The sequence below is a fragment of the Dromaius novaehollandiae genome, chromosome 1 (genome assembly GCF_036370855.1).
Source record: "Dromaius novaehollandiae isolate bDroNov1 chromosome 1, bDroNov1.hap1, whole genome shotgun sequence".
NCBI classification, from domain to species: domain Eukaryota; kingdom Metazoa; phylum Chordata; class Aves; order Casuariiformes; family Dromaiidae; genus Dromaius; species Dromaius novaehollandiae.
The window spans coordinates 86,249,496-86,271,488 of record NC_088098.1 but is presented as its reverse complement, the minus strand read 5'-3'; the positions used below and the strand labels follow the sequence as shown (position 1 = coordinate 86,271,488).

Sequence of the window (21,993 nt, the reverse complement as noted above, 5' to 3'; positions counted from 1 at the left end):
TTAAAAAGTAGCTAGACTTGTGAAGCCTTGAGTGTTTTCCTTTTTATTTTTTTTTTATTAAGAACCTTGAACATATACAATCAACTTTAGGTAAGAGGTAATACCTTTCCCTTTGGGTAAAATAAACCCTGTCTTTGGAAGGTGCTAGTAATTAAGATGCTGTCTTTCTCCCCTGCCCTGGGTTAAATTGAGTTTTGTTACACAAGCAACTTGCTAAGGCTAAAATGGTCTAAGGGTGGCCTTCCTCTGCTGATTGCTGTTACAGATACTAATTTCCCTCCCCAACTTATATTGGATCTAGTATTACTATCAGGGTACAAGAATGGGCAGCATCCCTTGGGCCTACTTTTAATAGACTGCAGAATCTTTCTTAGGCGTGAGGATGTCATTACCAATGTCACACTTAGCATTTGAACTAAGACTAGGAAGTTGCTTTCATGCTCTATAGCTATTTGCTAAGCACTGTGTGCTTCCTCTCAATAGTACTTTTGTCTAATGCGGGGTCAATACATAGCCCCTTCCAAAGACCTGTAATGTTTTCCTACCCATGCTATTAGGCCTCCTCATAAGAACCTAAAGCTCTCCTCCAACTGCAGGCACTTCCCATACAGAAGAGACTTACGGTTCTCTGGAAGATTCATCTGAAACTTACAAAAACAGAAGAACTGAGATGGTTTAGAAGATGTCTTGCTTTCAGGGCACTTACCTCTTAGTGCTTTGTGTAATTTCCTCAGTGTGTGTGTGTGTTGGTTTGTGGGTTTTTTTTTTTTTTTTTTAAAGCAGAGTTGCTTCTGGAAGAAGAGAAGAGAATTCTGCTCAGGCTCATCTCCTCTGGCAAACTGGCTAGAAAACTTTAGAATACCATATTTGGTCCTTAAAAAAAGAAATGGTGTGTGGGCTGGAAGGGAGGGTTCATCTAACACTACCACTTAGAAAGGAGAAGTAGCATTAAAGGATCAGAATTCAGTTGGTGGGAGGCTGTTTGTTTGTTTTTAAACTGTGGAAGAGAAATACTTGTTTTACAACAATGACAACCAAAAAAGAGCCTGAGGCAGGAGATACAATCCTGCCAGCTTAAACTTTGTCCCATAAGCTCTCTTGAGGATAATGAAGACAGACACAAAAAAACCCCCATGAACTGATAAGAGAACACACGCACCCCCTTCCCACCCCCTGAACTCCAGCCCATTTTATGAAGAGCCTTAGCACTTCAGAAGACTGCTTTGGATCTGTAAATTATGCCCTAGCACAATAGCAAAACAAACCCAGTGCTGCAGGGTTCCCTAAGGTAAAGCACCCTCCCCCTTTCTTTTTCTCATCACGTTGAACTTGGTATGAATCCTCCACTGACTACTGGCTTAAAGGGGAGCAGCTCGAATGAGCAGCTGCCACAACGCTTAGCCTTCAGTCTGCATCTCTACAGGAGACAATAAAGGCAGCTCCTATTGCCCTTGGTCTTCAGGTTTGGTATGCCTGCAGGAATGGCTATTAAACCCAGTTCATGAACAGCCTAGGTATTTTTAGAACAATGGAACAGAGGCAGCCCCTTCAGCTCTAACTCTCATTTTCCTACTTGTTCCCTTTCCTAAGTGTCTGAAGAACAGCTGCTCACAATATTAGTGCTGGGCAGGCTTCTCCCATGCCTCAAGTTCTGGCACAGCAAGATTCAAAAATAACTACATAGGATCTAACAGACCTGCTGTGGCAAAAGGGTCAGGGCAGTTCCCTGTTAGAAGTCTAGTAGAAAGAAGTCCTTTCCCCTTCTTTACATGGTATATGGAGAAGCATATTCAAAACCACAAAGAAGGAAAGAAGTTTCAAGGCCCAGGTGGGAGCTTTCCTCCCCCTTGTAGCACCATAAAGAGACCAAGACACAGGCTCGTGCATGGCAGTTCAACTCAGTTCATTTCCTTCTCATTCTTTTTTGTATGCAAGATCATGTGGGATGGTCCTCTCTTTCGCCACCTGAGCAGGACACTCCAAAGCTGGCAGCTGCACTGGGGTCAGAGCAAAAGTGAGACCTCTAGCTTCAGGGCTGTTAAGTCTCCTTGAGGACATTGATCTTGGCACAAATCTTGAGAGCTGGTCCCAGCTTGATGTTCATGGCACTCATGAGGTGCTCCTCCTTGAGGAGCAACAGAGCCTGGCCATCAATTTCCTGTGACCGAAACTCCTCAGCAATCTCCTGGCAGCCTGTGAAGCCAAGAAAATAGCACTGATAAACACATGTGCCCCAGGCGCTCTCCTCGGGACAGCTGGCAGGTACAGAAAGCAAGCTAGGAATCTAACCAGTTCCCCCTTCTCCCACCAAGCTCTATTCCACAGGCTGCCTGAGGCCACAGGCTGCTTGAGAAATTAAGGGGATCCACCAATATAGGCTGCTCCAGGTCAGAGACTGTACAGCATGCAATAAAAGCACCAGGCACCTCTCATTTGGACTTCCAGGGCCTCTCACTGCCAGAAAGACAGCCAACAATTTTTCCCATGCTGGATCACAGGACAGCAGGAGAGAGCTTAACTTCACCTTGCAGGGATGCAATGAACTCAGACACTTCCTCTACGCTCCAACGACTAGGATTGCTGGATAGGAAGACTGGGTTGATGCCATGTAGATCTGGGGTGGGTGGGGCCATACTGGAGTTTGACAGGTCCCTCTCTCCATGACTGGCCCTCACTGATAGGGGCCCTGGAGATGTAGGGGACAAAGCCTCATCATAGCTGGAGTTATCAGAGCCTCGACTGGAATCTTCTTGGCCCTACAAGCCCACAGGAAAGAAAGAAAAGCAAAGGTGTTTATAGGAAATTCACAATTATTAAGTGCAAAACACGACACTGGGAACAGCAGAAGTTGTCTCAACAGTCCCTGTCTCAGGCTGTTGGTCCAGAGGCAGCTGACACAAGAGCTCACTGATGCCAGAAGAGGCAGGCCTTGCCCTTTCCTCCCTTCCTTTTTGCTCTTCTTTCTCTCCACCCCTAGGCCATTCGTCTTCCTCATGCCAATTCTGGAACTCATTAGATCCCTTCTATGATCTGATTTAACTCATTAAGCTGGAAGAAAGCTAACCAAACAGGAAAAGTGAATTGTTTTCTACCAAGGTTTTCACTCACTGAGAGCTCTGTAACACATGCTGGAATTTAACATAGAGCAAACAGAACAAGTGCAAGTGTGAATCCACTATTTGCAGCTGATGTGCAATTGGAACAGTTCACTGTGTCTTGTGTAATAACTGTGTCAATGTGCACTTTGCACATGCTGTATGTCTACAGATGGGTCATGCATTTCACCTCAGCTGTGAATGCATTTACAACAAGCAAAACCACACTTCACATCATTGTCACTAAGACAGGAACAATACAGAGGCAGAGTGAGTTAGGTCTGAACAGTGTCTTGTGAAAGTTTGGCCTAAGCAATTGCAAGTGTCCAAGAACTTAGTCCTTGCCTCAGAGAAGAGCAACCAAGACCATCCAGCAGCTAACACAGCTACAGCACAATACAGGGGCAGAGCATGTCCACTGTAGAAAACCTATACATGCAGCAGTGACAACTTTTACAGTGAGATCTGCCTGGACAGAGGCAGACAGGACTATGTCCTTACCCTGTGATGCTTGCCCTGGATCTTTGCTCGAGCAATTTCAGAGCTGCTGCGCCGTGGTCCCCGTCGGCGCACGCGAGCATAGTTAACCTCCTGGAACTCCTTCATCTTCTTTCTCTGCAGCCGAAACTGATGGCTGCAGCTGACATTGTACCTCAAATAAGTAGAACCAGAGCAGCAGTTAGGAAACAGAAACTACTTAAACAGCAACTGCTTCTCCTTTCTCTAGATGGGAATAGGACTCCTCTTTACCATCAGGTTCTGTTCCTCTTCCTCCTAAGACTTCCCCTTGAACGGAACCAGTCCAGACTTCTGACACAAGCAATATTTGGACATCAGAGTTTTGATCTAACATGTGAAGGTTAAGTGATTCCCCTAAGGGGAAAAAGACCCATAACATGCCCTCTACTGTCAACAGGAGACAGCAATGACTAGTCCAACTTCTCCCCACATTCTTCTCCCTGTACTCCCTTGTGTCTTTGTCTAGTACCAAAATGCAGCAGACAGCTAACAGTAAGCATCTGATTAGTCAGCCAGATGTACATCTGACTGAAGAGTGGTTCTTCAGAGCCCAGTAAGAACTTCCCCCTTCCCATCTCATTTCCTGAACAACTCAAATCCTGTTTACACTCAACATCACATCTACCTCATCCAGGTCTAAAAGCATTCACAAACCATTAGGAGGTCCAATCCTAAAGGATCTCTATGGTCAGTGTATCCCATGGAGGGTAGATCAGATGTACTGAAGTACTGTACACTGCTTAGAGTAGAGGCAGATGCCCAGTTCCAGATAATGGATAGTCAGAGAAAAGGAAGATGTCTTGCTATTACCTTTTAGCACAGGTCATGGAACAAAATCTTTTGGAGCCACGGAACTGGGTGGCTGGGGCATACTTTCCACAGTATTCACACTTCAGCAAGTTTGCCTTCTTATCAAGCTCTAGTGAGATACAGAGATGCACACCACTTGATGGTTTGAACTGAAGCAAACCACACATCATCATTCATCATTCCACTACTGTTCCTCAGAACAGACTGACTCCAAATGCTATTTTCTATTCAGTATACTAAGCAGTTAGCTTGGGGAAGAATCTGGGAGAGGGGAGGCAGATGCCCCCTAAATAGGGCCCTACGATGTTGCACAGTACAGTGTATTTCTCCTTTTATTATCCTTTTGCTGAGCAAGTAAGAACTAGTATATCCCTCACATCCTACAAGGCTATGGGGAGATCTTCATCACTGCACCTCAGCTGTATCTACACATCTTTCACAGCCTTCAAAAAGTCACTAGGGACAGGAATGTTTCACAATCTCCTGCTTCTTACTGACATAGGGTGTATTAGATCACATTTAAGAAAAAAAAAAAAGTATTATCTTGTAGCGCTCAAGAAAAGGAGATCCTATGTCTGCAGCCTGAGTTTGAGTCTCTAGAGAGTTATCAGAAGGATAAGAAGGAATACAAGTTCATAATCTACGAAGTAGATAAGGAAGTATCAGAGAATAAAAAGCTTTCACTAACAGAGAATAAAAAACTTTCAGTAACATTTGCTAGATTTCCTGGTGCTGAAACTCACCCATAGAAGCACTGTCCCCTCCTGGGGAATTGCTGGACAGGTTTTCACTCTGTCCAGAGGGAGCCCCTCCCTGCAGTGGTTTCTCAGATTCTTTCAATAGCTGAGAACAACCAACCTGGACAGGAAGAGAAAGAGTTCTGCCCATCAGTAAAGGCATCTGTGTGCCTACCACCCTGTGCGAGGTATATGCCACTTGCATCTTGTTAGAGCTCAAAAGAATCTTTCTGCCTATGGGAGGAGGAGGGATGCTGAACAAAGTTATTACTTCCTTCCTGACCAACAGGCTTGGCAATACTGGATGATCTTTGATATCTGCTTTGAATATCCTGCAATTCCATGTAACTGTATTTCCCCTTACTTGCTTTAATTCACTTGCTGCGTGTTCAACATGCAGTGCATCTTTCCCTCCATTAAAAAACGGAGAGAAGAACCTTCTTATAATTCCTACATAAAACCTTCTTATAATTCCTACATAAATTATTGTTTTGAGAACTACTGGAGAAAACAATTCCCATCACTTCCCTCCAACCCACTTTCTTTAAAAACACCACTTAATGCTTGCTTCATGAATGAAACCTTCCTCCTTTTCCTTCCTCTTTTCACTGCCTGTATCTCAAGGAAAAAAAAGCAGACCTGGAGCACAGGGATCTCAAGGAAAAAAAGCAGACCTGGAGCACAGGGAAAGAAAGTCCTGTCCAAAGAAGGTAGATCACCACCCTCTCAGAAGAGAGATCTCCTTCTCTGCAGCAGTGGACACTTACCGGAAATGGCTCTGCTCCTTCCTGGATGACAAAGCCCTCTATAATGTGTGTGAGGATCTGGGGCTTCACGATGGCTTGTGGGGGTTTGGAGTCTCCCATCTGACGTGACACCATTGCCAGGTTTGGGGTGGGAGCTGAGGTGGGTGTGACTGATGTTGTTTCACTTGAGGTGGTATTTGGGGTTGCACTGGCAGCAGGATCAGATTTATCTGGAATGTTAAGACGATAGGAGTCACTCTAACCTTTGCTCTATCTACTTCTAATGTTCCCTTTGCAATATGAGATCAGATCATTAGCCAACATAACACATAGCTTTCCTTTGCACCTCACCTCCAAGGCCACTCTTCTCCTCCATGTTTTTGGGGCTGTCTGTCACAGGAGAGGATCTAGCAGGCAGGACTGCATTGACACTGGGTGATTCCTCCTTCTCCTCCTCTGACTCTGCCTTGCGCTTCACTGCTAAGGTCTGAGACTTGCCCTATGTGAAGAAAGAGGAATACCTAACCAGAAAGAGGACCCCACCAAATCACAGAACACCATAGACTGAAAGCAACAGGAGGATACACCCTGCTCCATCTTCCTTCCTCTTCTGCCTAGTTCCTTCCCCTGACACCTCAAGCTCCCTCAATAGTACACTCCTCTGCTTAAGGACATTTGCCTAGTGGGGAGCAAAACTTAGGATATTCACCAGCACAGCACTATGACTAGGATATGATGTCGCAATTCATCTTGATACACTGATATAACATCAAGACACTAGCACTGTCCCAGTCTCAAGAGATTACTCCAAGGAGAAGGGAGTGGAATGGCAGTCACCCACCAGTTTCCAAATAGGCCTTTAGCTAGATCACTGTTTCTACAAAGGAAGAGAGTCAGAACAGTAAGGGGAAAATGCTGGACAGAAGCAGAGCTGTCCTCTAGTTCTCAAAAATCAGGGAGCCATCACAGGATTTGCCTGAAGGAGGAGCCAGAGTTTAGGAACCAACTGGTGCATTCTGCCTTGACTACACAAGTGAAATCTCATTCAAATGAACAGTCTGAGGAGCCTGCTAAGGATACCTGGGCTAGTAAAGTGTTGTTGTCACAGGGAGTTGGGCAAGCTCTAGCTGGACAGTTCAGAGCAGCATGAAAGAAGCCTGTGAAGCGTGAGCCATCTTCATTTTCCTCTGCATAACCTGTTGCTAGGGAAACCTTAGAAGCCTAGAGCAAGCCCTAACTCTGTGGACAATACCACACACCAAGGGGTCTCTGACCTGGTGGTATCCACACCTACCAGGGAGAGAGGAGTTCAGTGTTCATGGCCCGCTCAGCCTTGGTCTCTCTCCTGAGAGAGACAACAAAGAGGCCAATTATTGCTAATTGTGATAGTATGTGATGAGGACAAATACTCCCATTTGAAGCAGGACTGAGTCTCACCAACACGTTTCATGCAAACCTTTGAATGATCATGTGAAAGAGAATTACTTGCAGTCAATAATCTCTAGGACTGGATTGGAATCAATGCATCTGAAAGGAAAAATCTCCATATTCCTTTCCCCAAGCACCTTACACATCCCACCTCACTGACCCAGGGCTGGACTGAAATTGGTGTCGTAGGAACAAACAAATAGAATCCATATGCTATCCTCTTTCTCAGCAGTGTCACTTACCGGTAACTGGACAGACTGCATGTAGAATGCTGCTGGCATCTGAGCCACAACTGGAGAGGAGGCTGTGCTCTTCACCATGTGGGCTGTGCCTTGAACTTGTGCCAAATTTACCCCTGTGGTGAGGGGAGGAGCTTCCTGCGAGGATGCTGGAGCAGAAGATGGGGAAGCAACATGGGCTTGGGAAACAGGCTGGACCACAGCTGGCATTCCCCGGGAGGAGGGCACGGCTGCAGCAATCTGAGCCAAACCCAGTGCCTGAGCTTGACCTGAGCCCTGCTGCCGTGTACCCACCACCTGCACTGGGATGTGTGGTGGAGGCTGCTGTGTTGCTGACATTTTGGCAGGCCCAAGCTGAGGTGGTTTGATGGGGGTGACCAGAGATTTTGACTGAATTGTAGCAGGTGATTTGGTGGCTGGCTGGCAAGGGCTGTCCTGCTGGAGCTGAACAGGCTGTGACTGGGACTGCAACATAGGTTGCACCACAAGGGTCTGGGCTTGCTGTTGGTTTTGAGATGAAACTTGCTGCTGTGGGCTTTGAGCTTGCTGCTGCTGCTGAGTCAGAGATGGCGCTTGCTGCTGTTGCTGCTGCTGCTGAGCCAGCTGGAGATGGGTAGCTGTATGGAGGAGCTGGGACTGGCGGTGTTGAAACTGCTGCTGGTGGTGAATGGCAATCTGCTGCTGGATCACTACTTGCTTCTGCAGGTGGATCTGCTGCTGCTGCTGTATCAGCGAGTGGGGCTGGATCTGTGTATATGTGGCTACAAACATGGGGCACGAAAAGAGGGCAGTACAGAAAATTAGCAGCAGGGCAGCCAGGAACAAAAAGGAGCAGGGATGGGAAATGAACTTTTTACCTCTCAACACTGGTTCAAATTGTTAAGCTCCAAAATGACTGACAGCTTATTGGCAGAGGAGACTGGGGACTGAATGGGCTGAGATCAAATTCTCTCATTCATAGAGAGGGATAATTCCTAGAGAAGAGCATCCTGGAAAACTGAGGCTGGGAGGCATGTCGGGAAACCTCTCACCACTGGGCTTTCAAAAGAGACTCTTGTGAAGGTCCAATGGGCTAAAAGAGGAGGAGCAGGTCCCCACTTACCTGAGCTGATCAATGTCTGGCTAGGTGCTGGTGTAGCTGTCCTGGTCAGGTTCATGCCCACTGTTTGCTGTCCACCACTGTCTGCTTCACCCTTCTTTGTGGCTGCATTCTCTGTTTCTGTTTGGCTTCCCTGGCTGACAGTCATTGCCTGGGCAGCTGCTACTGGTAATGGCTGAACCACCCCTGTGCCTTTCCTTTGGCAACTGCCAGCAGGGCCTGCTGAGGATGCCTGGCTCAGTCCTGTTGAGGTCTGGCTCCCACTGCTTGCCACCACACCCCCAGAGACACCATTGCTGCCTGTGGCCCCCTGGCTCAAATTAAGGGACTGGCCTGTGCTGCCAGAAGAAGCCTGAGCCACTGCCAACGTCTGGCCTGTATTTGTGGCCTGTGGTAGGCCTGAAGGCTGGGAGTTTCCTGGCAGAGCTGTCTTCTGAGCAGAGCCTTGGAGCTGGGCATTAGTGGCTGAGGTCTGCTGGCTCCTCACAGCCAAGTTCTGCACCTAGAAACACACATACAAAACAGTCCATTTGCTTTATGTATGTTACCTCCTGGGAGTTTAACAGAAGCAGAGAACTCAGATGCAATATGAGCTACTGGGATGCAGGCTAAGCTGATGCTTAAAGCCTCACACTGGGAGCTGGCTAACATTGCAGGGTAAAGTTCACGTGCAGCCCTCCCCAGAATTCTCATTAACCTGAACTCCCTTCTGCCCATCTCTGATGGAAGTTAAAGATCTCGTGGCACTTTCTGAACAGAACTTGAGGATAACACCATTCTCTCCATACAGTAGATTCCAACATCAGAAACTAAAAGGCATGGGACAGCCTTCAGACCTGCCTGCCTTGCTCCTGCATTGGTAGGATCCACTTTAGCATGGCTCAGAAAGCACTGAGATTCCCCTTTAAGTTCAGCAATTCCTTTTTAATTTTTGTGCCACCTGCCTCCTCTCTCTGTGCAGGGCTTTCCACTCAGGAGGCCCTCATCTCTTCTCATGGCATGCAGCCCTTCTGATTTCTCCAGTTTCTCTCTGCATTTTGGTGCTGCCATCCTCTGTATTTACTTCCCCTCCAAATGCAGTGTTATCTTCAAGTTTGATCGTGGCTGACTTCACTTGAAAGAAAGTGCTCCAGACAAGACAAATATGAGGTAACTGCAGCAGGGGCAGAAAGGAGCAGTTCAGGTTGTTCAAAAATGCCTCTGGAAATCCCCAGAATGGGAAGCCATGGCAGCTCCTTGACCTGGAGTAATATTTACAGATGAATGCAGGAGCTAAGACCTTGTGGTCTGTTCAGTCTTTGGCATCTTTACAACGGCAAACTAACTGGGTCAAGGAATACCACCACTGGCAGAGACTCTTCATTGCAGAGCACCTGTCCCACTGAAAACTGGACACGGAACCAACAATTCTTTCCACAAAAGGACAACCAAGAAATTGTGAAGACAGGATTTATCCAGCCTGTGGTTCACCCAAGGAATTTTAAGCAGAAATTAATCCTCTCTTTGAAGGCAAAAAGCAAACATAGAAACATAGTGGCAAGAAAGAACAGACCCTTCTGCATGCAGCAGTTATAGGGCTACAAGATGGGGATAAAATAGAGGTAATCGTCTACACAAGGAGGACTGGAAACAAAGACCAGAGTGTGGGGCGACTGAGTGCAGGAGAGAGGGAAGGACCCTTGGAGGGGGTATCACTGACCTGGTCTGTGTCTGCATGGACCCCAGGAGACTGAGTGGGTGGTACCTCCTGCTGGACAGCAGCCACGGCCCCATTAGGCATCAGGATGAGTTGGGAGGCAAGAGGCACATTGCGGCCCAAGGTCCGGTTTACCTGCAACAGGTTCCCCAGCTGCGGCTGTTGGGGAAGGGTCAGGTGATGTGGAATGAAAAGAACAGAGAGGAGGAGAGAAAGAAAGGCAGCGAACCACAAGCAAACAGATTACAAAGCAACACTGGGCTGCAATGTCACACACTGCAAAACCCCCAACCCTCCTTGCACTGTAATGCTGAGCACAACCTGCAGGAGCAGGAAACTGGAAACAATTTCCTTATGGAAATGAGTGATCTTTATCAAATGTGGGCCTGAGCTGACTCCCACAGACTGCCCAGCACTGGCTAGAAGGCTGAGGTATAATTTTCAGATATATATCCAGGACTGGTTGAGAAGCAGGCATACAAGAAGTACATCCAAGACGGGCTGTTTGAAAACAAGGGGATTACAGTCTGTACCTAAAGCCAGCCAAAGCCAGCTGAGCAGCAGAAAATATTTTTCAGGTAGATAACTAAACCCTAGATTAAATTTGACAATAATCAATGTTTTGTACATAGCAGCACCTCAAACTGACTTAAGGGATGAGATAATTTCTTCACATCAGTCTATGCACCCAGACTTGCTTGAATCATGACTTATGTGCCCAAGCTCAGCAGTGGTTGAAAAGAGTAATTTACCAGACATATATCTGTTCCAGCATTGAATGAGAAGAGTAGATTTATTTCTGTGAGCTATACTCAAGTCTAGGATATATATTTCACATCTATACTCTAGTGAGAAGTGCCATGGGATCTTTAACATCTATGCAGAGCAGAGACAAATGCAGTTCTTAAGGATCTCACCTGCACATCCCTAAACCACACAATATAAAGTTCACCTATTCTCAAAAGCTGAGCCGAGAGTCAAATCTGTGGTTTCAGGGACAAAAGATTCTCCATTTGCATTTAAAATATATCACATGATCCCTAAAGCTGGAGTTAGTCCAGAGGTAAGAATTTATGCTGGCAGTCCCACACAGCAAAGCACTGGAGTGGCTGGGAAATGGGGTTCATGATCAGGACATGCTTTGTGTATACATCTCTTACCCGGAGATACATCTGGGCCTGTGACTGGTTGAGAGGCGGTGAGGTGGTATTCCCAAGGAGCACAGACTGTGTCAGGGTTGTGGCACTGGGGGAACTCACACTCTGTGAGCGACTGATCAGCTGCGCAGCTGATGTGGTGGCTAGGTTGATCTTAAAACAGAGAAAAGCCCCAAATCACATAGGAAATGATGGGGGCAAAGAAGCAAGTACAAATTCTCTCATTGGGGCACAGCCAGAAGAGGCATTTTACAGCTTTTCCCTGCATCCTGCACGGGGGACAAGAAGAAAGAAACTATTGTCTTGAGGGGCTATGCAATCTAAACTTCTGGCTAGTTTAGATTTGTTTGCTGAGTCCAAGTATCACTGTTAACATGCAACTTTACAGAGATCCAAAAAAACAAACAAACAAAAAAACTCTTCTTCCAGCCTCTCAAGATAAAAAAAAGAATTAATCTACTCTACAAACTCTTCTATTCTTTAAATAAATCCCAGTTCCTCAACACTCAAGACAAACCCAGACCTCCTCTCACTCAACAAGCCACTTTTCCTCTGCCCAAGAAAAAGAACAATCCCTTTCAAATTGATCATAACTTCTTCTCCTTCTAAGAAGTCTTGATCCTCTCCTAATCCATGATAATGTATTCTCAAAGCCTCAGCAAAAAGAGATCAGTTTCTACCTTTCCAGCTAAGAGGCCTCTCCCACTCAGAAACCTTCTCTTGGCTCCTCAACCCCCACCAATAATGACAGCACCCCAAATCCTCAAAGTTGTCTGTATCATGTGGATTCCCAGCATCCTTAGCAGCTGTGTTTTCCTGGCTGATTTCCTTCCTAAAAGACAAAGAGGAGAAGGAACACGGGGGCAAGGCTTTGGTATGTCGAGGAAGCAATTACTTACAGAGGCCTGGGTAGTGGTGGTCTGCTGTGTGGTGCTGGTGTTGGGGGAGCTGGCCTGTCTACTGGCTGCAATTGTAGCCTGCAAGAGAGATTGGCAGAGAAATGAGCACCCGGAACAAACCTTTAAATCCAATCCAAATATTTGGCTTGGCCAGAACACCTCGTCCCATCATCACTACCTTCTCCCATTCCTGAGAACTGGAACACAATATAATGACCACAAATCTCTGTCATGCCCTACAAAACAGGTGTAGCAACTCAGCAGGGTACCTCCTCTTCCCCAGCCAGCTCAGTCCTGTATATCACCCAAGGCAGTGGACAACAGACACTTACAGGGTGTGACCTCCAGTCCTCCACCCAGGGGTATATATTCTACCACTGCCCCAGCTTGTCACACTACAAACTACAACCCTCATCCTGCTGCTCCAACCCACTCCAACCCCACAACGTTAACACTATGTTGGGCAAGTCATGCAAGTTAGTAATAGGTGTGCAATGATACTACCCCAGGTAACAAACTTCCGATTACAGCACGTATGATTGGTGGAAGAGGGTAAATGATAGGTAATTTTTTCTGTCCTAAGACGACTTAGGGGAGATCTTATCGATGTGTATAGATATCTGAAGGGAGGGTGTAAAGGGGATGGGGGCAGAGTCTTTTCAGTGATGCCCAGCAATAGGACAAGAGGCAATGAGCACAAAGTGAAACACAGGCAGTTCCGTCTGAACATAAGGAAAAACTTCTTTACTGTGAGAGTGACTGAGCACTGGAACAGGTTGCCAGAGAAGTTGTGGAGTCTCCATCCTTGGAGATATTCAAAAGCCGTCTTGGACACAATCCTGGGCAACATGCTCTAGGCGACCCTGCTTGAGCAGGGGGGCTGGACTAGATGATCTCCAGAGGTCCCTTCCAACCTCAACCATTGTGTGATTCTATGATTTCTGAACTGATATCTGAGGACTGCAACTACTGATGAAGATGTTACAGAGAGAACACTACTGTCACATCACACATAAAATTCATCTTCAACTGAGGATAAAGTCTGACAGGTGAACAAAGTTGCTAAAGAAAAAAACTGCCCAACAATTAGGCATCATACATCATTTTGATTTATACAAACAGATCTCAACTAAAGAAACACCCTCCTTGCTAGAGAAGACCTTCCCCAGATCCATCTTGCTAGAGAAGACCTTCCCCAGATCCATCTTGCTAGTAACTGATAAAGAAAACATGGGATACTAAGTATAAAGACATAGAAAATTCAGAGGACACCGTGTGAAATTTCATGTGCACAAGACCACATGCATTCTCACAGAAACAACAATCCATGGTTCACTTTAAGACAGTTTTAAAATTCTACTGTATCCACTACTGATGTAATCATCCATTTTTGATTTAAAGGAGGTGCAGAGGCTAATCATATCCCTCCAAAAAGTATGTTCCCTTACGGGGATCCCAGATTTTATCTTGTCCTGCTCTGTAACTGAAAGTCAAATGGATCTTTCCATCTAGTTTCCTGTTTCCTAGTTGTTTGCATTACCTTTAAATACATGTTTAGGGACTAGCTGTCTAATGAATCAGGACCTCATCATACAAGTTACTGCATAAACAGAGAATGAAGCTCTTCCCCAGAAAGGATTTCCTTTCCTTCTGCCCCTTGGTAACTCACCTGCTGGACAGCAGCCAAGCTGTGAAGCTGGGCACTGTTAAGCTGCTGCTGGAGCATAAACTGATGGAAGTATTGCGCAGCATTAGGCTGTCTCTGGAGTGCCTGAAGGGCCTGGAGAAAGATGAAAACCCAATTGTCAAAAATATTGTGCCCTTGAAAGATGATTAGACAGAAATCAGGATCTAAATAACAGCCACGAGACATCTCTGGTCCCCAGGAAAAAAGTGAAGCCACCAGATTAGAACATCAAAATACGTAGTACAAGTACAAACTCAGTAACAGACTGAATCACAGGTGTATTCCAGGACAGCAGGAAGTACACTTGTAAAACTTTAAAAAACTCTTGGAATTTGGGGATGTGCATAGCTGAGTGGGCAGACCAGTGTTGCTATATAGTACAGATGTTCCAGAGGAACTGGGATGATATACTGAAAGACTTGCTATAGGACAGCAGGCTAAGATCAATCTGCTGGATCACAAGACTGATTAAATTTAAGAGGCTAGACACTGGAGGAGTCACCTATAAAACATGACACAGAGCATCAGGCCATTTGGAGTAAATATCTGGCCTAGCGCGAGAATTCCTAAATCTGCAAACATGACAGTCCTCTACGCATGCTCCTACCTTGACACATGACAGCTCAGAGCAATACAGAAGGCTCACTGCCACCTTCCATGGACAAACATCCAGTTCTAGAATGTAACAGTGCCTTACCTGTACCGCCTGTCGCTCATACAGAGACATTTGTGATATCTGAGGACGGGTGCTTCCTCCGGAACTGGAGCTCCCACCGGTGGAACTGGAGTTCTGCTCACTTTCAGTCTCCATAGTGACAGGATCCTGGGAGCTCAAATTGAGATTGAATCCAGACCTAAATCAAGAGAATTAAAAAATAAGTCATGCTAGAGAAAGAACCAAACTGTACTTCATTGCGTTATACAGCTGTTTTACTTGAATATCTCAGTACTAAGCTTCTCACACCGCTTTGCCATGTCACAAGGCACTGGGGATGCCAGGGGTCTGAAATCACCCAGAAGTTATACTCATAGTTTAAATCTTTTATTACCACAGTGAAAAATATAACGTACATATTCTCACATTTTTATTGCCATGCTACAGTGGAAGCTACACCTATTCTGAATTCTTGAAAAGGCAGAGGGTTAGCTACCAGCTTCAGCTCATTCAGACAATCATTTCGTTTACAGATCTGATCACCTCTACTTCAAGGCTAGTAAATTGAGGCAAATTACACTGTGCTTCTAGTCTCCCATTTTCCAGCTTGTGATCCCCCTTTTCTCTAGTCCCAGAAGAAGTAAAATTATCCCACAACTCCACTGTCCTGCTGCAAATTTACCAACTCAGTCCCTCCTTCTCATAGTTTAGCCCCCAACCCCTAATTATTCTTTCTTTCTCTGACCACGCACACTTCTGGGTACTCATTGTTCCTGACCGTTCATGACTTAAATATTGGACTGGAATACATCATCTGTGGTGGCAAGTTGCTTTAAGGAGGAATGGAATGAGTGCAGAGTGAACAAAGGGATCAGTAGGAACAAATGCGAGGGGAAAAATTCTGAAGAAGTCATGCAGGGCCAGAGATATCTTCCAGCAGCAGAAAGATGGATTGTGGTGAACTACAGGACTGAGATAAGATTAGAGAAGGCTTTCATCAGCCAAGAAGAAGAAAAGCAAGACTGAAAAAAATGTTCAGCAGAAAAATAACATGTAGGGATGATGAAGGAGTCTCCAGCAAGAAAAAAGGTCTCCAGCAAGAAACATGGGTTACATAGGCAATAATAGTAGGAGGGATTAGAACCAGAATGGGGCAACAGCAAAAGTGATTAGATTTATTCAATGGAATTCCATTGAAAAATGGATTTCCTAGAAGCAAACCACCCCATGTAAGATGTAAAATATTTTTCAATAGTCTGGATAATACTAACAGCTTGTTTGTTTCGAACAGCACCAGCTGGCACCTCTGCAGCCTATCTGATACACCTTTAAATGAGACCCCTTACACTTCCAAGATCTCATAGCGCCAGCATAGATATTAATCCTTTTCAAACCCAGAAATTATGGGCTTCACAGCTTCACTCACAGCCTTCACTCTTCTTCACACTACTTTTTCCAGGCAACTAAACAAACAGACCAGCACAACAGAAAAGGAGGTACAGTAATATTCTCTCCCAGACATAAGTTCTTAAATTCTGGAATGGTATTAAGGGCAGCAGGTGACTTTACTTAAAGTAGGACAGTAGCATTAACACTGCTGAGGAAGGCTGACTAAATCAGGGAACTGTTGCTCCAAACTTATTCCTCAAAATCTAGAAAAAAAACCCCCCATCTATTTTCAATAAGCACATAGCTGCTGTTCCAGTTCTGGCTTCCATGTGTGCCTTTACCGCTCCGACTAAGTCCTGCCCAGGGATCTCCCTGCGATTCTAACACTACCTTCCTGTACTGCTTAAGCAGTACTATCAGTAATTCTGCCCTGCAATCATCTTTTCCCCAACTGTGAGACACAGCCTCTTAAGTGGCCACTGTCTTCATGCACAACTCTATTACAGTTAGAAACAGTTAGTCAATAAGCCTACCTAGAACATAAAGGCTCTGGAGAAGACAATTGCCTTAAAGATTTTCCCCAGGAGGCAGCACCACAAGTAAATAAAGCCTGAAAATGAATTAATTGAGCAACTGAGAAGGGAAAGAATACAGACTGTTACAAAGGAAGAAACTGGGGGAAATACATGAAGTACACTGAACGGGGTTAAAATGCAAGACAAAGTGAAGCTACACACATTACAACCAAGTTATCTAATAGCTCTGCTACCATTAGAAGGGGGAAACTCCTGCTCTCTTGCCAACCCTCAACCTCCCCTTGCAGGTTCTTCCTACACTTACCTTGCTTCTGGTACTCACTAGATCCCTCTATCAGTTGATTCAGCTTGCTAACTTGGCAGAAAAACTAACCTAAACAAACAAAGGACATCATTTTCCATCGAGTCAGTGATTTGAATCAGATCACTTGTGATCCCACAAGTGCAAGTGAGAGAAAAGGGAAGGAGGAAGCAGCAGGCAAGGAAACTAAGCTGTTAGATCCGCTTAGTTGTAGCATGTAACCTCACCCTCAACAGCTGCACTAGGAGGAGAAACCTGGCTTCTGACATGGTGTTCTGCTCACTAATGTCTGTTTCCTTGGTATACAACAGTAGCGATGCTCAAGATTTCCAGCATTTTTTGAGAGTTTCACACTGATCTAGATTTTCTTAAAAATCAGGCCCTATCATAAACAGAATCCTAGTGAAACACTGGTACCTCTGGGGTGGGAGATGTCAAAAAAAAAAAGGTCTCTGTGTAGGCAAAAGGCCTTTCGGGGACACTGATAAAGCGTCATATTGTCCTTTCGCAGAAGGATGATAAGAATTTTAACAGTCACTCATAACATGCAAGGTTATCTAACAAAATCCTTTCCAAATACAAAAATCAAGCAGCATAGTACTTCACCAAGCAAGTGGATGCAGTTCCATGTTAGGGTAATCTGACCCCAACATAGGCTACTCCTACACAAGATAGCCCTGATTTCACCCGCTCCCCTCCTCCAAGCACATCTTCCAGCACTCTTCTTTTACATCAGTCCAGTGATCACTGGGCTGCCAGACTACTTGATTCAGCTGGCTGCTGCATAAGAAGATAGATAATCTATCTAAAACAACCAAATGATTGTTTTTCCCAATAGCTTGAGTTAACCAACTCACCTTGCAAACATAATCAGTAGATCCCAAGCAAAAAAAATGAGGTAAAATATGTGGCCATTATAGGGAATTAACCTTTGAAGAGCTAAATTGGATTAAGCCTAATGCAGAACTGCACCCTAAAAGACAGACATGTAAGAATACAAAGGCCTATTAATAGCATGACAGGGATCACAGCACCGCAGAAATGAAGCAAACAGGTGAAAGCTAGCTCATGGAGCAGTATGAGCATAAGGACATGGGCTCAGCCTACAGCCTAACCTGCACTGCTGATTTCAACATTTAACAAAAAGAATACAGGTAGCCTGTCTACAACTTCTTGACCTTTCTCAAGTGCAACAGCAGAAAATTCAGGCCAGACATCTACACTAGAATGCTAGGTAGGAGGTAAAGTCTTATTTGCTCACCCCATCAATTCCTCCTTGCACAGGATTGCTGCCTGCAGAATACTTTCTAACCTTACAACTGGTTTTGCAGCTTCATCCTTGGGAAACCAAGTCAGTGAACAAGTAAGATATGCAAAGGATGGCCCACAAAATTTAGAGGGAAAAATTAGCTACCAAGAGTATAGCACACCCATCTCTCCTTGCTCTGTTACCATAGTTTCCTACGGCATACTCTCCAAACTTCACAAGCAGAGAATTGAAACTACAGGGACAGATAAATTTGCCTTCCCATGCTTTGGAAGCAGCGAGATCCTGTAGCACTGCACAAGCTGTGCATGGGAACACTACCACCTATTCCACACTTATGTCTGCTCTGCGCATCTGTGTTTCTAACACGAGTGTCCACCAGACGCCTCATGAAGTGGGGCACGAGTTCTCTAGAAGTGTACAGCACAACCCCAGCTCCCACGTTGCTCACAACTCCAAGACCAAACTTCAGCGAGTGCTGGCTCCATCCAACAGAGGGTGTGCACGCGTCCGTGTGCGCTCTGTGCGCAGACACTTCATTGCAACACGTATATACAATGCAACACGGCCCCACTGCAGAGGGAGGTGGGGAAACCGCCGCAGGATGCTAGCGATGACGGAGGGCAGGGAATGAAATAAACACAAATTTTTAAAGCAAAGTCAACAGCGCGAAGGAACGAGAGACTCCGGAGTTACTTGGACGGCGGCAGCGGGGCTGAAAGGCGAAGTTGTTCCGTCTGCTGTTCCCGATGCCCGGCGCAATCCGACACGGGGCAGGGCAGACAATGGCTGCTCCACAGGCGCTGTCAACTTACAGCCCGCCCTGACCCCACGAAACTCTCGTCGCCGCGGCAGCCCGCAGCGGCCCGGCCTCACCTGCGCCTGCCCGCGCCCGAAGCGCCCCGCGCCCGCCGCGGCACCGCCCCCCCACGCCGCGCCTGCCGGGCCCCCCGCGCCCGCCGGGGGCCGCGCTGCCGGCACAGGCGTTACCGCAGCCCGGGGCCGCCGCCGCCACCTGACACGCCCCCGCGCGCGGGCGGGTGGGCGGGCAGTCGAGCTGCCGGGCCGAGCCAAGCCGGGGCGAGGCGGTCCGGGGCTCCTCCGTTCGGGGAGGGAGGCGGGAGGGGCGTTACCTCACACAAGCTCCCCGCGGCCCCGGCCCGGCAACAGCCTCATAGGGCAGCCCCGGGGCCCTGCGCTGCCGCTGGGGCTGGCGGGGCGGGGCGGCGGGGGCGGAGCCGGCCCGCGCGCACCTCGCCCAACGCTCCGCGCGCGCCTCGGCCTCGGCCGGTTCCGCCCCTCCCCCTGCCTTCCCCCCCTCCCTCCTTTTTTTTCTTTTTTAATATGTTGCCCTCTGAGGCTCCCGCGCTCCGTCACTTCCCCCTCCAGGCGCTTCCGGGGCATGTGATCCCCCTCCCGCAGGCGCCCTTTCTTTGCCGTTGCCTTGGCGATGAGGGCCGGGGCCTGGCGAGAGGCCGCGCTGGGGCCGGCGGGCGATGGAAACAGCGAGGGGTAAGGCGCGAGCCGGCCCCGCCGCTTCCCGCCCCCCTCGTCCGCCAGCGGTGGCCGGCGGCGCTGACGGGGAGGGGCTCGGGGCTGCTGCCGCCGCTCCCTGCTGTGCGTGGAGGCGTCTAAAGGGCTGGGGCAGGCGCGGGGCCGCGAGGGGCGCTGGCAGGAACACGGGGCTCAGCCGACCCCGACCCGCTGCATCCTGGCCACTGCTCTGTGGCAGTGTCACAGGCAGGGAAACAGCTGGGAAAATGCTTGTAGGGGAGAGCTCGTGTCCGTAGTACATGTTTTATGTTCTTGTTTGAATTAAATGACTCAAGGTGTTGAAAACCATCTGTGCTTCCCACGCAGCCCTGAAAATTCTTTCATTGTATGTGCTGCCCCAGGTGCTCCATGCCCCTCACCCCTCAGCTTCTGCTGAACCAAAAGGCTCTGGCCAGGCTTCAGCTTGTGCCATCTCCTAGCCCACTGTCTCAGAAGGTTGCAGGGGAAGGGGCCAAGGGACCAAAGACAGGCTGGGGTCATGATAAGCATCATGACCTGGCTGTACAGCTGTCACACAGTACTTTTCTCCATTTAGGGCAGGTGTCCTCTCTGCTGAGACACACTTTCCTATTGGTCCTTGTTGAGACTTGTTAACTTTAGTAAACATTAATAATTTTATGTAGGTTGTTAGCTGTTTATCTTAGTATTTGGAACAAATCATGGTGAACTAACAGAACACAGTGGTAATAACCATTACTGGAATGATTTCTGGCCAGGTGACTTAGAGCATGTGTACAGGTGCACAGTGGGGAGTATAAAGAGACCTAAGTGCCAGGGCTTACTGGCAACCTTTAGTCATGAGAAGAGAAGATATGCCGTACAGCCACTTCAGCCTTGCTTCATTTGATTACCTAAGAACTGATCACTTGACTTAGGGTAACCATGGCTGGTTAGATAAGTTGTTACTCATTTGTAATGACAGTGTTGTCATAAGCATGACTGTTTCTAAGAACATGAGGAGTGCTCTACTGGGTCAGACCAGTGGCTCATCTTGAGCAGGCTTGAGTTTCCTTTAAAGATGGTGGCTTATGCACCAAGGAAGGGTGGAAAGAAGTTGATCACTGAATCATGCTCCATCTACATGTAGAATGTGCTGAAGCAGGTTCAACCTGACTCAAGTATCTCTAAGGCTATGAGCATCATAAATTCTCCTGCAAGTGACGTGTTTGAGATTTATGCATCTGACCCAGTAAAACAAGGGCTGAACTATCAATTCACTGGAGATCAAGTCCCCATTCAATTAAAATCACAGACTATTTGCTATTGCCTGAAAAGCTGGCAAAACACACCATAGAGGAAGGTGTTTGAGATATTATCAAACACTGCAGCTCTAAATACTTGGGAATTCTTTTTTAATTCAGATGGAAAAGTGTCTGGCTGATTCTCTTAAAAAAGAGGAGTGATAAGAGATATTTATGAAGCAAACAGCTATTCAAAATAAAGACAAAGGTCAGCGAGTGATCAGACGGACAATGACAAGATGGGGAACCCAGCCACCTTAATCCCTCTGAATCAACCACTCCACTGGATGAAAGACTAAACCATTTGTCCCTGTTGCAAAACCTACTGAAGGTGATTTAACAGAAGAAACTCTCTAGAATCTATGCAAACTAAGGGAAGCTACTGCAATAAAGGGGCATTAAGACTTTTTATGGGGTGTTTTGAGGAGGGGGATTTGGGGACTGAACAAGAGACTTTGGGGCTTTACAGGACTATAATGGGATGTTTAGAATCAGGACCACAGAAATGGAGGGATCAAGGTGGATCAGAGATGAGCGAGCATCAAACAAGCATCAGAAAATGAAGAGAAAGCATAAACTGGGCTGGTCATATGTAAGCAGCTACTTGTCAGTGTGCTCATCTGGACAAATTCTGCATATGATCACCACAGTCTGTATTATATTCTTAATAAAATATTTTTAATTATTTCCTTTGTGATTGTGCTCTCTATTTTGTGTGCATGTGTCTGTGTGATCTACTAGCAAACTTCAAGTCTGACTAGCCAAAAAGTAGGAAGAAAGGTTTGGGGGCCAGAGACCCAGGAAAGGAGGTTTCTCTGTGCACTAATCCTTAGTAACAGGATTGGGCTATTCATGCTGTCTGTGTTTATATGGGTGCTTTAAAGTATTGTCTCCTGTCTGTGTTATTATGTGTGTGGCCAGCCATCTCTCTACAGGAT

The 21,993-nt window shown here is 46.7% G+C and overlaps 1 protein-coding gene and 1 long non-coding RNA gene across 9 annotated transcripts; one reads left to right on the top strand and one right to left on the bottom strand.

The window, feature by feature from the left end:
• Positions 1 to 27: 27 nt before the first annotated feature.
• Positions 28 to 19,549, bottom strand: PHC1 (polyhomeotic homolog 1). Of its 8 annotated transcripts, none has more exons than XM_026118789.2 (16): positions 17,851 to 19,373; positions 16,690 to 16,766; positions 14,810 to 14,966; positions 14,095 to 14,205; positions 12,426 to 12,503; positions 11,530 to 11,679; positions 10,373 to 10,528; positions 8,677 to 9,175; positions 7,578 to 8,335; positions 6,259 to 6,406; positions 5,929 to 6,137; positions 5,168 to 5,282; positions 4,425 to 4,533; positions 3,597 to 3,747; positions 2,525 to 2,756; positions 28 to 2,193 (listed from the first exon to the last, which is right to left on the bottom strand). In XM_026118789.2, exons 3-16 carry the CDS (start codon positions 14,921 to 14,923, stop codon positions 2,039 to 2,041), a joined length of 2,985 nt encoding a protein of 994 aa, XP_025974574.2. In that variant the 5' UTR covers positions 14,924 to 14,966; positions 16,690 to 16,766; positions 17,851 to 19,373; the 3' UTR covers positions 28 to 2,038. The 8 variants fall into 8 exon arrangements, with proteins under 8 accessions (XP_025974574.2, XP_025974572.2, XP_064374596.1 ...); XM_026118787.2 differs by lacking the exon at positions 16,690 to 16,766 and having other exon boundaries at positions 17,851 to 17,966; positions 18,957 to 19,373; XM_064518526.1 differs by lacking the exons at positions 16,690 to 16,766; positions 17,851 to 19,373 and adding an exon at positions 19,394 to 19,549.
• On the top strand, positions 19,507 to 21,740 carry LOC135329626 (uncharacterized). Its single transcript, XR_010391167.1, has 2 exons — positions 19,507 to 19,772; positions 21,176 to 21,740. It is a non-coding gene; the product is annotated as an uncharacterized LOC135329626 (long non-coding RNA).
• Positions 21,741 to 21,993: the final 253 nt, after the last annotated feature.

What these genes read in the sequence shown, in the direction of transcription:
- PHC1 (XM_026118787.2), bottom strand. An exon ending in AGGGGACAGTGCTTCTATGG is followed by an intron (nt 4,534 to 5,167) that starts GTGAGTTTCAGC and finishes GTATCTCACTAG; the next exon opens with AGCTTGATAAGAAGGCAAAC. An exon ending in TCCATGACCTGTGCTAAAAG is followed by an intron (nt 3,748 to 4,424) that starts GTAATAGCAAGA and finishes TACTTATTTGAG; the next exon opens with GTACAATGTCAGCTGCAGCC.